Genomic DNA, 17,620 nt, shown 5'->3' with positions numbered 1-17,620 from the left:
ATAGTTGTGTGTCATCTCCGTAGCTCTGATAATCAACCTTACAGTTCTGTAAAATTTGTCCTAAAGGAAGCATATAAAGGCTAAACAGAAGGGGTCCAAGAACAGATCCCTGAGGAACCCCACAGGACATTGGTAATCTGTCAGATTCAAAGTTTCCAATGCTTACAAAATAACTTTGCTCCACCAAGTAGAACTTAAACCATTGCATTACTTTTCCATTTAGTCCAACCCATGTTTGCAATCTGTGCAACAAAATTGTATGATCTACAGTGTCAAATGCAGCACTTAGATCCAATAGAATGAGAACAGATACTTTTCCTGAATCAGTGTTCAACCTTATGTCATTGATCACTTTGATCAGAGCAGTTTCAGTGCTGTAATGAGAATGAAAACCTGACTGAAATTTATCAAATATTTTGTTGAATGTTAAGAATCGACTCAGTTGGTTGAAGACCACCTTCTCAATGATCTTGGCCATGAATGGAAGGTTGCTGATTGGTCTATAGTTAGCCAGTATAGAGGCATCCAGTGTTCTCTTTTTTAACAGAGGTTTCACAGCAGCTACTTTCAGGGATTTTGGTACGGTGCCTGATTGGAATGAGCAGTTAATTATCTGACACAAATCAGTGACAATTGACTTTACAACAGTTTTAAAGAAGTTTGAGGGTATTGTGTCAAGGCAACACGTTGATGGATTCAGCTGCTGAACAGTCTCCTCTATTGTTTTTGGGTTCACTGTAATAAACTCTAACATTGTAGTTGACTAATCCCTCAGTGGTTGAAGCTGTTCAAGCTTTTTGTGGTTTTTGCTGGTTTGTTCTGATGTTTGACCTTATTGATTGTATTTTTTCATTGAAATATACAGCAAATTCATTGCATTTTCCAGCTGACAGTAATTCAGGGGCTATCTGATCTGGGGGGTTGTGAGCTTTTCAATTACAGAAAACAACGTGCGAGAGTTGTTGACATTTTTGGCAATAATTTCAGAAAAGTATTGCTGCCTTGCTTTGAACAAGCCATCATTGAATTTTCGCAGACTTATTTTGTACAGTTCTAGATGAATTTGGAGTTTTGTTGATCTCCATTTACGCTCAGCTCTTCTACAGTCAGATTTCAAATTCTGCATTATCTCAGTCCTCCTCCAAGGTGTTTTCTGTGTGTTTGGTTTTCTCTTAGTTTTGATTGGAGCCAACGCATCTATGACATTACAGACTTTTCTATTATACTCATCCAGAAGATCATCAACTGTCTCAGCACTCAATGTTGGTGTCATTGCTATGGCTTCCATAAACTGTGCACTTGTGTTCTCATTTATGTACCTTTTCTTTAAACACACATAACTAGGGGGAACAGATGTTACAGTCTCTAGGTCAAAAAAGACACAGAAATGATCAGATAGAGATAAGTCTCTTACATCAACAGCAGAGATATCAACACCTTTAGAGATAACCAGATCCAAAGTGTGACCTTGAGTGTGTGTCGGACCAGTCACATATTGTGTAAGACCAAAAGTATCCATTAAAGCATACAGTTCTTTGGCAGTATTGTCCATGTTATTGTCTACATGAATATTTAAGTCACCTGTTATTATTAAAAAGTTGTATTCAGTGCATACAACTGACAGCAGTTCAGCAAACTCATCCATGAATTCTCCAGAATATTTTGGGGGTCTATAAACGACTAAAAACAGAACTCTTGAATCACCCTTCAGTAAGAATGACATATATTCAAAGGAGATAAAATCCCCAAATATTATGTCTTTGCACTGAAATATTGATTTAAAAATGGCAGCAACTCCACCACCTTTCCTGCAAGTACGACACTTATTTAAATAAATAAAGTCTTGTGGTGAACTTTCATTGAGAATAGTATTACTGATACCATCATTCAACCACGTTTCATTAAGAAATAAAAAGTCCAAGTGATGTGTCAAAATAAAATCATTAATTATTAGTGACTTGTTAACAAGAGATCGAACATTAAGAAGAGCTAATTTTGAAAACTTTACTGGAGACACTGGTGGACTTTTTGGATGACATGTTATAGGAGTCAAATTTTTATCTCTATAAAGCTTTTTGCTTTTCTTTAATTTCACAATTTTACCTGTGTTACCTGTCACCACAGGAATTAAAGAAGCTGCATTAACTCCATAGGGCCCTGACTTTTTCTGGTTGTTCCTAAAAATAGAGCTATTGCAGTCTGGACCCAGCACACATCAGACCTGTGTCGCTCTAAGATGAACACAGCTGGCCTGAGGAGAAGAGTGATCCTCTTCTCCTCAGGCGACCGTGGCTCAGGTGGTAGAGGGTCGTCTTCTGATCGAGTGGTTGGGGGTTCGATCCCAGTACCTGACTGTGTTGAAGTGTCCTTGGGCAAGACACTGAACCCTAAGTTGCTCCCAGTGGTCGACTAGCGCCTTGCATGGCAGTCCTGTCCCATTGGTGTGAATGTGAGAATGATTGGGTGAATGAGCTGGTATGTAAAGCGCTTTGAGACTGCTTCAGTGTGGTGATACGGCGCTATATAAATCAAGTCCATTTACCATTTACCATCCTGGGCCTGGTATCGTCGAGGAGGGATGGGTGGTGCAGATTGGTTCTTTAGAGGAGATAAGATGGGACCATGGTGGGGTAAAGGGTGGGGTGTCAGTCTTGTGCCAGCCAGAACCAGCTCGTTCATCTGGGCAGTTAAATCCAAGAAGGCAGGGGTAGGAGAGAAGCAGGATGAGGTGGAAGTAGGTGAATTTTGGGGTGAAGCAGGTGGGTCCTGAGATGTGGGGGTTGGGTTGACCTCTTCATTTTGGCGATTTTTATTTCTTGCTGGAAGCTCATCGACTCCATGTTCTTTCCTTGTTGTTTTGTTCTCCGATGGTACATGTTATCCTCTGTCTTTATCAGAACTGATAGCAGTGTGACTGGTGAAGTAAAACAAGTTGGATGTGAAGAGTTTTACTCCAGCCTTGTTTAGACACAGTCCATCTGCTCTAAAAAGATGACGACGTTCCCAAAAAATAGGAAAATTTTCTATAAAATTTAGTGAAAGGGCAGCACAAGCCGAAGACAGAAATTTATTCAAAGAGTAAATCCTTGAGAATTTCAGATCTCCTTTGCGGACTGGAGGTATCTGGCCACTGATGAACACTTTAGGCTGTAAACAGCTTACAGTTTTTAGCAGATGGGTGAAATCCGGCTTTAACACCTCAGACTCCTCCTTGGCTAAATCATTTAACCCAAAATGAATCACAACATTTTTCAAATGTGGGTAATCTGCAACGATATGCAAGATTTTGTCAGCCAGGTCTGATACTGTGTCATTAGGTAAGCAGATCACTTTCACGTTGCTGCTAAACATCTTCTGAGCATCTTTAACAGAAACGTCTCCCACTATCAGTGTGTGAGGTTGTTGCTTTGGCCGACCATGTCGCTTTTGTTTTCCTGAAGCACTTTCAGTCTTTGCAGTTCCAGAAGGTTGTGTGTTGACCTCATTAGAGCAAGATTCTAGGTCATTCAGCAGTGAGGCGAATCGATTACCCAGTTCTACATGAAACTTGGTTTGTGACTTGGTGATACTCCTGCCTTTAGCAGATGTCCACTTTTGTGCCTGGGCAGACAAATGGTAAATGGTAAATGGACTTGATTTTATATAGCGCTTTATCACCACACTGAAGCAGTCTCAAAGCGCTTTACATATCAGCTCATTCACCCATTCACTCTCACATTCACACGCCAGTGGGACAGGACTGCCATGCAAGGCGCTAGTCGACCACTGGGAGCAACTTAGGGTTCAGTGTCTTGCCCAAGGACACTTCGACACATAGTCAGGTACTGGGATCGAACCCCCAACCTCTCGATCAAAAGACGACCCACTACCACCTGAGCCACGGTCGACAAGGGAGTTGATGTTGAGGCTGCAGTCTGCGAAGCCAGTGCAGGCCAGTCCGTCTCATTATTGATATTAGGGCGCTTTGCTCGGCCCGTGAGCCTTTGAAGTGGATATGACTTTTTCTTAGGCTTAGCTCCCAGGGTATTCCAAGGAGGACTCGCACCTGTTGGTTTATCAACGGGAACAGGATCCTCCCTAGGCCTGATAGCTTTGTTAGCACGGGCTGGTAGCGAGTTAGCTTTATCCACTCCGCTGTTTTGAAACAGCGGCACAGTCGTATCATTATCATATCCACAGTGCCCATTAACCTCAATGTTTACTTGTATTCCTCGCACTGTAGTCTCCAGTTCAGTAATATTTTGGAGAAGACTGCTGTATTCTGTTGTGGAAAGAGCCATTCTTCTGCTAGTTCGCTTGCTACTTGTAGCTAGCTAGCTTGCTACTTAGCTTTCCAGTTGAGCCAGCAAATAAAAAGGCAGTAGATGATTACCTCAGAGCCAGAGTCAGATGGTAAATGATAGAGTTTGATGTTGAGGTATCGTATAATTTCTCAGAAGAAAAAGTTCATGTTTAGTAAATAAATTCCTCTGTGAGCTCCGCTCTGCTCTTTTGCTGCTGTCAGCTCAGCTGCCGGAAGGACAAGCTAATACAATAATAAACAGCATAAAACAATGAGGTAACAGCATTAATAATAATACAGTGTGAATACCAGTAACTATAAGATAAAAGAATAATTAAAAATAATAATATAAGAATAGCATAACAATAATACAGTAGTAGTACAATTAGATAGGGATATAATATTAATAGTGAAAGTAGTAATAATAATAATGTTATAATAATAATAACAAAATAACAATAATAATCTAGTAACTATAATGTGATCAAAAAACAATAATTTTAATAATAAACAATATTAAACAATGATGAAGTAATATAATGATCATATAGCAATACTGATAATACAATGAGAATACCAGCAACTAAAATATAATATCATAAAAAAGAATATAAGAATATAATGGTAATTATAAGAATAGCAATAACATTTATACAGTAGTTGTACAATTATACAATAATGTTAATAATAATGGCAATAAAATAACATAATGAGGATCCAGTAACTATAATACAATAATAAACAACATAAAACAGTAAGATGATAATAATAATAATAATAATAATAATAATAATAATAATAATAATAATACAATGAGAATACCAGTAACTATAAGATAAAAGAATAATTTAAAATAATAATATAAGAATAGCAATAACAATAATACAGTAGTAGTAGAATTAGATGGGGATATAATATTAACAGCAAAAGTAGTAATAATAATAATGTTATAATAGTAATAATAGCAATAACAAAACAATGACAATCGAGTAACTATAAAATAAAAGAATAATTAAAAAATATATATGAATAGCAATAACAACAATACAGTAGTAGTACAGTTAGATAGGGAAATAATATTAATAGTGAAAGTAGTAATAGTAATAATAGTAATGTTATAATAATAATTATAACTTAATATTGACACTAAAACATTTTGCAAATATATCTTGAGTCACTATCAATCTTTACTTCATACAAAACTACAGTACGCCAGTTAAGTCAACTATTCATCAGCATGTATGTCTATACTGTACAACCCCTGGACTAACAGAGAAAGTTTGTCACACCAGTGCCTCCACTGGATTGGTTTGTGTAGAGCCGTGATAATAATAAATATGTTGATAGGGATATAATATTAATAGTGAAAGTAGTAATAGTAATAAAAGTAATGTTGTAATGATATTAATGGTAATAATTGCAATAACAAAATAATATAATAATGCAGTAAAAACAATATTAATAATAAACAAATAATTATAAGGTAATATAATGATAATATAGCAATGCTAATAATACAATGAGAACACCAGTAACTATAATAAAAAATATTAATAATGAAAAAGAATATAATGATAATTATAAGAATAGCAATAACTTTAATACAATAATAGTAAAATTATACAAAAACAATAGCAATAACAAAATAATATAATGAAAATCCAGTAACTATAATACAATAAAAACAATAACAACATAAAATAATAATAATACAATGAGATTACCAGTAACTATAAGATAAAAGAATAATAAAAAAGAATAATACAGTAGTGGTACGATTAGATAGAGATAATATTAATAGTGAAAGTAGTAATAATAGTAATGGTTATAATAATAATAATAGTAATAGTAATATTAACAATAACAAAATAATATGAGAATCCAGTAACTATAAGATAAAACAATAATAAAAAATAATAATATATAAGCACATCATTCATCTCTCCATCTTTGGCTGCAGCAGTCAATGCAGCTTTTACGTGTATAACTTCAGGCACCATGTGATGAGGTTTTAGCTTAGCTTTCTTAACTGTCGCCATTAAAAAAATGTGCATGTTAACGGACTTTGCAGGTTTTTCCGGGTACTCTCCCTGTGCGCTATAAAGGACTTGACTGCTCCAGCGTGTGGTGCTCTGCTACGAAGCAAAAGCCTCACGTGCTTTTGTTTTGCTTACGTGGTGAAAACACGAGCGTTCATAGTGTTCACGGATAAACATGTTTACTTACCAGAATAGTACGTCCCACATTTCCGCTCTAGCAAACTGTGACACACAATACAATTGCTGGTTACATGGAGCTGGTTCACCTTCAACAAACACGTAGTTTAACAAAGAATACTGACAAAATAGTGAATATGTTATTATATACAGACATAAAGTGACAAGAACAAACTTACAACATTCCCTGCTGATTGGTTAATGTGGATGCCGACAGATGAGTAGCAGTTGATGGTGAAACAGATGAACTGTGATCAAGATGGATGCCGGAAGTCGTCTCCCTCACACACTGAGGTCAAAAGCTGAAAAGGTTTCACTTCTGGGCAAACTTGAATGTGCCGTCAAGCCGAAATAAAATAAACCGCGTCGGGGAGATATTCACTCCACACACAGACACATAGATTTTTTTATCGATGGTCGACTGATGTGATGTTTTAAGCATTTTTGAATCAGTACAACAATCTCTGTATGACATTGCACATGGCAATTCCAGCACGGGTACATAGCAGTCACATACTGAGATTGTAAAATAATCTCAGTACGGAGGTGAACTCAGTCCGTGACACCGGTCTGAGGAGATCTGGATCCACGAGGACAACAAACTAGAATGGGAATAGATGGGGTTCAACTCCCTACAGTGTCTTTGCTCAAAGCCAAAATATATGAAAACACAATAGTTATCACTCTACACATTTCACAACAAACCTAAATGTCCCACCTTCAAACACAGCCTCATTTGGCCATCCATGAAAAAGCTACTGAACCTCCCACTTTTCTATAGCAATACATACGTACATTCTACGGACACTGCACTAGTCATAATAAATAAAAAAAACAAAAACTGTACAGCACTTTGTTCAGCTGAAGTTGTTTTTAAAATGTGCACAAATGCACATAATTAGTTTTCTTAATGTTGATATTGTTCTCTTCTCCGTTAATAAAGGTCCCTGTGTGACATTAGACATGGCTTTAATTGATTTACCTTATTTTAAGGGTTTGCCTCTGAAAAAAGAAACTAACAGGTACATTATGCTATAATAGTTAGGAGAAACCGTCATTACATCACAGAGAAAACATCAATATATATATTCAGTATTGCTATTCTGGTTCGATTGTATGCATCAAAGCGTCATATCAAGGCAAGGCCAAAATATCGAGATATTTAAAAAAAAAGCCATATCTCAAAGTCTTTGAGAGTCAAAATGAATTCAGGTTCTGATGATAAAGTGCCAGAAGACAAAGAAGTATGTCTTGTTCCCAATGGTGTTTTCCTAAATGTCACGTATTAACAAAATAAATTAACAAAAATACTAATTAAAACATATGGTTGTGATTTTTCTGTTTGTGTTCACCTAAGAAGTACCGGTATTCTTCTAATCGGCAATCCTTCATTCAAAAGGTCACTTGTTTTGTGTGTCAAATAAAGTGTGTTTGACTAAGTGCATATACTGTATGAATTCATGGGTATGTGGTGTGGGAGATTCAAGTCGTGATGGGCTAGTAGCTGCTATATTTCAGTCTTCCACTTTGGATGTGTATGAGCGCATGGCATTAGGCTAATGGTGTCGTTGACCATCAGGTTAGTCAGTCACAGCTAGTTAGCTCCTTTATCCAAAGCTGACACATACACTCACAGCGGTTGCTTCATCCCATTATCTTTGTTCTGACACTGCTAGGTATTAAGGCACACAACCTGATTGCGTTGGCTGACTTTGTTCTGACTGCTTTAAGGGTTGGCAGTTCTAAAGAGGATCCATCCAGGCAGCTTTAGTTTGGTTGAACAGTAGCCAAATATAGACTGTGACTTCATTTTCATATCTTTCATATGCTATGTGGGTGGGGTTAGTTTTTACTTTTTTATATGCATCAATTGTTTCAGTTTTAGCTGTGGTGCTACAGGCACCATGCTTCAGTTTCAGGCACAGCATGATGCATTCCGATTGTACTGGGAAGTCTGTATTTTTCGTAGGACAGTGTTTCTTTATTAAACTTTATTGCCCCATGTACCCCTTAGTCTTTATTTCTTATCGCAAGTACCCCTTAGCTCATATTATACATTATGTATTTGTGTCTGCAGGCTCATCTAAACTCTTCTTTTTCATTTGTTTCTGAGGTTTTGTTGGTTTTAGAATTTGAACTTCACATTTTGGTGTATTTTAAAGAGTTTTATATCTCCTGAGAGGTGTTCAAGTACCCCATTTTGGGAACCAGTGGTGTCGGAAATTTCAGCTGGAACACCCCCTGAGTATATATTCTTGCTGATAATTCAATAAACTGCGAGAGGAAAGCTTTGAGTGAAAGCTTTTCAGCCAATCAGCAGCTTCTACCCCACGTGTAGACTCTTAAGTCTTCCCATAGACTGCATCGTCACCAGCAAGTAATCCAATTAAATGAATGAAGTTGGTGCTGAAGATTTTCAAGCACCAAGCTTGACGTTACTAGTGACGAGATTCAGCTGTCCTCTCCCCACCAAGTCCTCCCATAGCCACACCCTCACACCAGCAAGGCAAATGGCATTCTGTTTTTCTGACTGCAGAAAGAAACAGTTCAATAGTTTTGCACAGCTGTGTAAATAAATTGAGAGAGAAACAGACCCACCAAAGATACGTTTCCATTTCAGTCTTTTTGTGTACTGAACGTTCAAGAGAGCCCATCCAGTTTTCTGGAAGCTCACCCACAATCAAAATCCTTGCACTTCTCCTGGCCTAATAAATAAAATAACATCAAATACATTTGACACTTCGTGTGTGAGGGTCTGACATTGTTGTTCAACAAAAGACATGATCATAACAGATTGTTTGCTTGTTTTCTTATTTAGTTTAAGGGTATTTTAGCAACGATTCGATTGGAGTCATGATTTGTTGTTGCCAATTCAATTCATGGATGATATTGGTTGATTTTGAATAATGTGATCCAAAATGATACAATTACTTGAAATCGATTCAGTATCATTTTAGCCAAAATAATAATTAATCCAGTGTGAGTGAAATAAATACCTGGATACTGGATAGTGCTGGTCAGCTTTTCTAGATTCCTGTTTCTTGTAAGGAAATTGTCTGTAAAGTATGAGTATGTTTGAGCCTTAAGCTTGATGTAAATGAAAAATATACATTACTTTTGTTTAGGGATGTGAAGATTATTTTTTTTCTTTTAACAGCAAAGGGCACTATCTATTTAGAATTTGAAATTCAGGACGCACCACCGTGTTTTAAATCAGAAGTGTGGAAGCATTTTAACTTCCCCAAGACAAAATAAAAGAAGTGAGAAAGAAAGAATGTGTGAAATCCAAGGTAAGAGGGGCACAGAGAGGAAAGAGAGAAACAAGAGAGAATGAAAGCCATAGTTTGTTTATTAATATTATTTTTTTGACATGGGATTTGTTTTGAAGTCCAATTGTTAAGGAACAAAATACATTTTCAGTTGCACTTTTAAAAAGAAAAGGAACTATTATGTAGTTTTGCATAGTTTACTGTAGAGCCAGAATTGAAATGAAAAGGCTTCTTCTTCATTTGTACTATATTTCTTTATTAATTTCATTCAGGATTTATTTTTAATTAAATTGCATTGTTTTGCATGGTTTATCAAGGGATTCTTTTGACAATGAAAGACAAAAGGAAAATAGTACAGTATTTCTATTTTATTTTTTCCCAAAGATAAAATGAATATTTTTCAGTCATCATTTGTCTACAGTCTCATTTTGTAAAATAAATCATGAGAGAATGGTATCGGGAGTTGAGTGAATTGTTACATCCCTACTTTTATTACATTACGCGCGCGCACACACACAAATGAATACGACAATTTAAATTAAAACACTCATATTTATAATAAAGAGAGCTACCTTCCTTTCTGCTCATTAGCATTAGATGCATGTCTAAAAAATACTGCTGACGCATTACCAAACTTATACCTTTTCACCCCTACTACATCTGTCACAAGCGAGCATGTATTTCAAACTAAAGGGGACGTGGTCTGTGTCCAAAGGTCTCAATTGTTGTCAGAAAATGTAGACAAGCTAATATTGTTGAAAAACAACATGTCCATATCTTAAATCTGTGCTGTGTGGACTGTTCTAGTTTTGATGTTTTAAAAATGTGTTATTTAAATTCTATGCACAGATATTTTTTGAAGAATGTCATGAGGGCATAATTTGGTTTAATAATTATTATTATAATAATATAATAATTTCACATTTTATATATTTATTTGAGCTGTAAATGTTATATCAAGAGTAGGGATGGGCGATATTGACTAAAAAAATGTATCTGTTGTATTTCTGGTATTATCACAATAATGATAAAAAGCACGATAAATAAAAATAATAATTCACACCTTATGTAATCAGGTTTCTTACAAACACAAATAAATCTGAATACATCAACATTAGACACATTAAAAAAGGCTACAGTAGCTGCTGACTCAAAGAGTTCATGAGATGATATGAGTTTATTGTGTATGTGGATTACTATTAGTGTTATTGTATGTAATTCATTTATTTCCTCACTTGAAATGAAATTATTTTCCAACATGAAACACATGAAAAGCACAAATACACAGTGTTTTTACTGCTGATTAATCTTGTTTATTTCATTTTTGATAATGAGTTACATAAAGTTATGATTGATAAATATATCTCTGATTTCCTATAATTAACCCAGATCAAGCTGATGATTTAATCATTCAGATGTATTAATCTCCTAAATAATCACGGCAGAGCTTCCGTAAACAACGTTCCGCTCCAGAGAATAATAAGTTGTTGACAACAAACACGGGCAGTCTTGGCCTGTGGAACACGGTTTTTTGGGACATTCTTAGCTAAATTGAGGGACAAATGGCCCGTGGCCCTCGCTAATTTCTGACATGGGAATTTATCGTTTATATCATGAGATGACATACTGTATTCTTACTGGTGAGAATATTTTTGACGATAAATTATAAACGATAAAATATTGCACATTTCTAATCCAGAGTCGAACTGTAAGTATGCCCTAAAAGCAGAGTTATTTTTTACAACTGCATTGTTTCTTTCTTCCTTCCTATCATCCTGTATTGTTGTCATGAACCCAGTATTGCATTTCGCCTTGTTTTCTGAACTCTGTATATCAGCCCCCCATATAGATTTCTATTAAAAATGTTGATACATTCACTACACACTATGACAGGTTATGTTTAATTTGGATGTTTGTGTTGAAAAAGTGTCATTTGTCTATCTGTAGGTAAGATTCAAGATTCCTCTACCTGCCCACCCCTCCACCTTCTGACTCATGGCTGAGTCCAAGGACCTGCTTTAACACACCCACAGTGGAAGGACCTTCATGAATTTGCACAACTCAAGTAAGCCTCTAAGCAGTTGTGGACCTGAATAGTCCCTGCTTTAAATACTGAAGTTTTGCTGATAAAATTAGTGCTAGATTCTTTTTGTAGAGGCTGTGAGCTGTTGTCATTGTTTGCCAAGACAAGTGGCAACATGCTTAAATGTAAGGGGTAAACATGTCTTATTTCATTGTTAAAAATAAGACATTATTTTTATTGTAGCTACAGATTTCTTAGTAGCAATGTAGCAGTACAATGCTGCTGCCACCCAAACTTTATATAAACTCAAAGCAGAGTAGTATTTCCAAATTGGGAAAACTTTATTATTCATTTAGTTTCTTTGAATTCACATATGAAAAGTGAATGCCAAAACAGGCAGCACGGCTGTGTAGCAAGAAGGTTATGGGATCAAGCCCTAGGGTGGACACTCGGGTGTTTAGTGTGTTCTCTCTTCTGTGTATTCTCCCTATGCTTGCATGAGTTTTCTTCCAGTATTCTGGTTTTTTCCCATTACCTAAAAACCTGTATGCTAGGTAATTAGAGTCTAGAGGCATAAAGAGGAGCGTGAGTGGTATTCTGTTTGTCCTGTGATCGACTGGCGCCCTGTCCATGGTGTACCCCCGCCTAGCAGACTTAAGGACAATTTTACTAAGATCTCAAATAAAGGGAGCAAAATCTCTTCAATGCTATAACACTTTGGAGGCACTACTTCCTTACCAGCTGGGCCTCTTTTACCAAGATTGCTGCGCATATTAGTGTATGTGTAGACGTGTTTCGGACCACCCTATTTAAATTAGGAGTGGGAGAAATAGTTCGGGAGCCAAACAACTAAATTTCATTGAACGTTGTTTTGTCGGATAAAGGTTTTTTCTCACTTTTTCTGGTAGTCTAGGGTATTCTTATCATGAATCAGAGACAGATGATATCTGTTGGGCAACTCATATTAACCTCTTTCTATCGGACACAGCCAAATTCTGAAATCCTTCAGATTCTTCTTTTTTTCAACTAAGTATGCTGAACAAACTTTAAGTATGCTTATATTCTGCAATAACTGACGTTGAAGAGATTTTCTAAATCATTTTAGGAGTATAATATTGCAAATCAACCCTTCCCCCTTAAATTTTTGGCATGCGGGGTGGGCATTTGTCATGAAAGAAATGTTTGGTTTTGCCCCTCATGTCTTAGAAATTAGTCTAAGGTCAAGTTACTTAAAAACATTACAGATGACACTGTACAGACACTATTGTTTTAAGCACATGTTTACCATGCTTTTCTTCAAAGTTATTTTGCTTAGGAAAGACATCAAACCATGACTATCCACTGTTTTGAGGGCACCTAATGTCAGCTAAAGTACTAAAGCATCACTAGAATGGTTTATGTTCAAAGTTTGATCAAGTTTAAGGCCAGTTTTAATACTAGGAGGTCAGTGTCCGTAGGAAGTAAGTATTAATATAGAAAAGTGGGAGGTTCAGTAGCTTTTTCATGGATGGTTAAATGAGGTTGTGTTTGAAGGTGGGACGTCAGGGACATTTAGGTTTGTTGTGAAATGTGTAAAGTGATAACTACTGTGTTTTTATATAATTTGGCTTTTAGCAAAAACACTGTAGGGAGTTGAACCCCATCTATTCCCATTCCAGTTTGTTGTCCTCGCGGATCCGGATCTCCTCAGACCAGAACGGACTTGGTCCGGACTAGTTTCATGTCATTAATCCACAACAGTCAGTTTAGATGCACACGGAATTTGTAAAGCATTTATGAAATTCCTTGATTTCATAGAGAGAGTTATTAACGGTATCATTGCAGCCATGCACATGTTCCACAAGCAACAATCACTGTTGAGGTAGGACCAATGTTCCAATGTTCTAATGTTCTAATGTTCTAACCGATGACGATGGGAAAGGCCACAATAAATAAATCACTTTGTCCAATTGCTCTTCCAAAGAATTCTAAACCTGCTCCAGATTTCATATGTATCAGTATAGGATGCTCCATGACCCCAGTAACCTGGACTAGCCATTGCAATGTTGTTTAACTCTTAAAGCTGCAGTATGTAAGGTTTTTTTTTTTTTTTAAGTTTTGTTCGGTCAAAAATCAATAATCACCTTGTTGATATTGGAATACAAAGTGTTCTGAACGGACAGTGCACTTTTGCTCCTTCTTCTGGCCCTGTATAAGGGCTTTATAAATCCAGGAGTGTGACTCGACTTTGCTGTACTCTGTTTGTAAAAATATCTCTGATTGGCTGCAGAGTGCACCATGAGCTGTTTTGGGGTGTTAATATTGGTTTCTCAACTATAGTCAATGCATGTTCACGTAAGGCTGGGCGATATGCCCGAAATATGTATCAGGATATAAGTGTTTCAAATCAGTCAATATTGATAATTAGCAGTAGCAGCAGCTGCAGCCTCCTCATGGAACAGACAGGGACAGTCTTTAAGCATCCACTAATGAATAAATCTTTTTTCTGCACAAGAACATGGATTAACCTTTATATTTGATACATGGATTATGTAAACAGGTGCACTCTCATGCACGCACTGTGCCTGTGTTTGACGGGCGCTTGTTTCTCCGTGCACTGATCTGATGTTGGCATTAACAGTTGTCTGTTGATAAATATAATGCTTACCACTAAAACAAGCATAAATATGTCTATGTATGAGGAACAAAATAGGTTTTAATTGTGAGTTTCAGGTAGGACTCTGATATAAATACCTAATGTCTGTCGGACCTGTAGGTTTCAGTTTTGCTTTGTCGGGTTCTTCTAGTCAAAGCTTGTTTAAGGTTCATATCATAAATGGTCTGTGTTTAAAAGCAAATCAGCACCACAAAACGCCAAAACAAAATATTTGTCTCTCATTTTCTTTTTCTTTCTCCCCATCCTCCTCCACCTGCTCATTCATTGTCTGGTTCTTCTGACTGCGGTAACGCCATCCAGGCTTTCCATTTCCTTGGTTGCGCTATCCAAGCTTCAAAATAATGCTGCACATGAACGCATGAACGGTAAAGGCTTGTTGGGGACCGTACTGGATTCAGAAACAACTCGTAAAACTCATACAATATCTTTCAATGTTGTAAATAGAATACCATCACGTTTTTGTGTGTTTCGTTTTCAATTTAAACTTTACTGTTATAAAAATAAAGTTTTATTAAAGTGTTTTTTGTTTGTTTTTTAAGGATATTTAAAATAATTAATATAGATCTAGGCAGCAAAGGGGCCAATATTAAAAAAAAAAAAAAAAAAAATGATATAAAATCAAAGACAGAATGTCAAGACAAACAAACACTACGGTGTTGGATGGCACTCAGAAGGCGTAACTTTGAAAGAAACGCCACAATGCGCATGCGGGTCAGACTGGAGCCGCAAACTGTTTACACTGGAGTCTGATACAGGTCACATTTTAATGGTAATTTGAACTGACAAAACAAAAAATTGGAATCGAGCATTAAGGCTTGCAGTGTGAACATAGCCAGTGGTGTGCCACCCCGCGGAAGACAGGGGTGGGGAAGGGGGAGGTCTATGCAAATCCAGGGACACACCCCTCAAAACAGAGCACTCTCAGAACTTGTTGTTACAGACTCTTAAATCTCTTCTGTTGCTCAATTCATGTTATGTTTTGACCAAACACCAGAACAGATATGTCATTTAGACCACAGGGAACTGTTTTAAAAGGTGAAAAATGGGTATAATATGTCCTCTTTAGGCTAAGTTAGGCGCTCTCTGAGAAATTGTGAGAAGCTTTGTGAATACGCAGAAGAGATCTGGAGGTCTCTGTGGGTCGATAACATTATAAACAGGACTAGAAACAACTGGTTCTCATCACACTGCACGTTTATTGTATGCAGGGGAAGATCAAACACTGCTTTTATGTCGTTTCAGACGGGACGGTAACAGAAAAGTAACATTAAACTCCATCCATGCGCTCAGTACAAATCAGGTAGAAGGCAGGTCTGACTCAACTCTGACCTTACGTTACCATGGTTTCCTTAAAGGGACAGTCCTCAGAAGGCCATTATTACAGCGGGCACTGGTATTTATTTCACTCACACTATTACAGTACATTATTATTTTGGCAAAAAAGTTACTGAATTGTTTTGATTGAATAAATTAATAACCAACATCATTTATGAATCGAATCGCCAACAACATGAATCTTGATTCGAATCAAATTGTTGTTAAAATGAATTTTTACACCCTACTATAAGAAGACCCCTGCGACCATGAACAGGAACAAGCAGTTGATTTAATGAATTTACAATGTCAAATAAATTGGTAAGGTCATAAAGAGAATGTGTCACATATATTTAAAGGTGAGAACTCATACTGTCCTTTTCACACTTGGAAATCTCGCTTTACCATCAATAATAATGATACATTTTATTTATAAACCCTTTTAAAAAATGCAAATACACTTTTCAGTTGTTAAAACAACTACACAAATCAAAAATGAAACTAACAATAATAAAGGTAAATAGAGAAAATACTGTACTTAACAATCACAAGTTAAAAGCTTTGGAGAAGCTTGTGGAAGCAGATTAATACAGCTTCTCCCATCAGTTTTACTTAAGTGCTCGGATATGTGCATCATTCAAAATCATTGTAATTTAATTGTAATTTTAAAAAAAATGCTGGTCAGCACAAACATTATTGAATTGTAATTGAACATGGATAATTGAAGACCTAAATGTAAATGAAAAATGTAATTGACCCCAACCCTGGCTGCAAGTCATCCTTGAGTTTGTAATCACTCGTTGGTGAATTACCGCCACCCAGTGGTCGTCCAAGAAAATGTGAAACATACAATAAAAAAACAAATCGATTATGGGAAGGAGAATCGATTTTTAAAATCGGCACCCCAAAAATCGCAATAAATCGTTAAATCAATTTTTTTCTCCCATCCTTAATCTTTGTCCACATGATGAAAGCAGTGAAACTGTTGACTCTGAGTGCTCAGCCTCCTCACTTGTGTTTTTTTTACAGTTTTTTTTAGGCTTAACAAGTATTTGACTGACTGACTAATTTGGTCGTCATGGATACAGTACACGCACAAACTCCCACGCACATGCACACAGACAGCAATGTGACTCCAGGGGTTGATGCACCTCAAATAGAAACGCAGAGATGAGTCATCCACTGTGCTGCTGCAGTGAACACACACACACACACACACACACACATACACACATCTATAGCATTGGTTGTTAAATCTTTGAGATATGTTGTTGCCTGGTTGGTTTTACTTTAAATTGAAAGTGATAGTTTTACAATGAAATGCATGAAATCCAATCCTAAGAAGGCAATAACAAGGTGTTCCACTGTTTCACTATTTTCACCTCTTTTTTTTCTTACTAAGTTCTGCATCTCTAGTCTCTGCCGGTGAGTCACATTGATGCAGCGCTGAATGGGCATGGGGACACACATAGTGAAGAAGAGGGTAATGACGGTGATGTTGCAACTGCATTAAGATGGAGAGCCAACATGAAGCATCACCATCAGTCAGGTGTATCAGTATTGTTTACATAAAGCACCTTTTCTCCAAGTCTCATTAGCTTGTCGTAGTTAACACTTGTTATATTTCGCTCATCTTTTGAGCACTGAATGTAAGAAGCACTGAAACTATCAGGCACAGCATTCTATCAGTAATGGCCACGCTGACAGCCAAGTGAGCTGCTTTGGGTTAAAAAGCAGCCTTTTCATAATCCTGTTTGACATTTATAGGATGCAAGTCGATTTATATCTGATGGACTGATTAGAGTCAGCTAATGAAGCCTGTGGAGTAACACTCTGTATACGGATGAACTCTACAGTGAC

At 36.7% G+C, this 17,620-nt stretch overlaps 1 protein-coding gene across 3 annotated transcripts in view; it reads left to right on the top strand.

The window, feature by feature from the left end:
* The window catches only part of hdac5 (histone deacetylase 5), a 144,011-nt gene that overhangs the window by 7,808 nt on the left and 118,583 nt on the right, over positions 1-17,620 (top strand). For all 3 annotated transcript variants that reach the window (XM_028454442.1, XM_028454440.1, XM_028454441.1), the window contains one exon: positions 11,715-11,832. In XM_028454442.1, coding sequence (XP_028310243.1) covers positions 11,814-11,832 — 19 coding nt within the window. In that variant the 5' untranslated portion in view covers positions 11,715-11,813. Of the gene's footprint in view, positions 1-11,714; positions 11,833-17,620 lie in introns of those variants that run through there.

Source organism: Gouania willdenowi, chromosome 8, assembly GCF_900634775.1.
Source record: "Gouania willdenowi chromosome 8, fGouWil2.1, whole genome shotgun sequence".
In the NCBI taxonomy this organism is placed as follows: domain Eukaryota; kingdom Metazoa; phylum Chordata; class Actinopteri; order Blenniiformes; family Gobiesocidae; genus Gouania; species Gouania willdenowi.
Note: the sequence above shows the minus strand (reverse complement) of the source record. Positions and strands in the feature narration are given on the sequence as shown.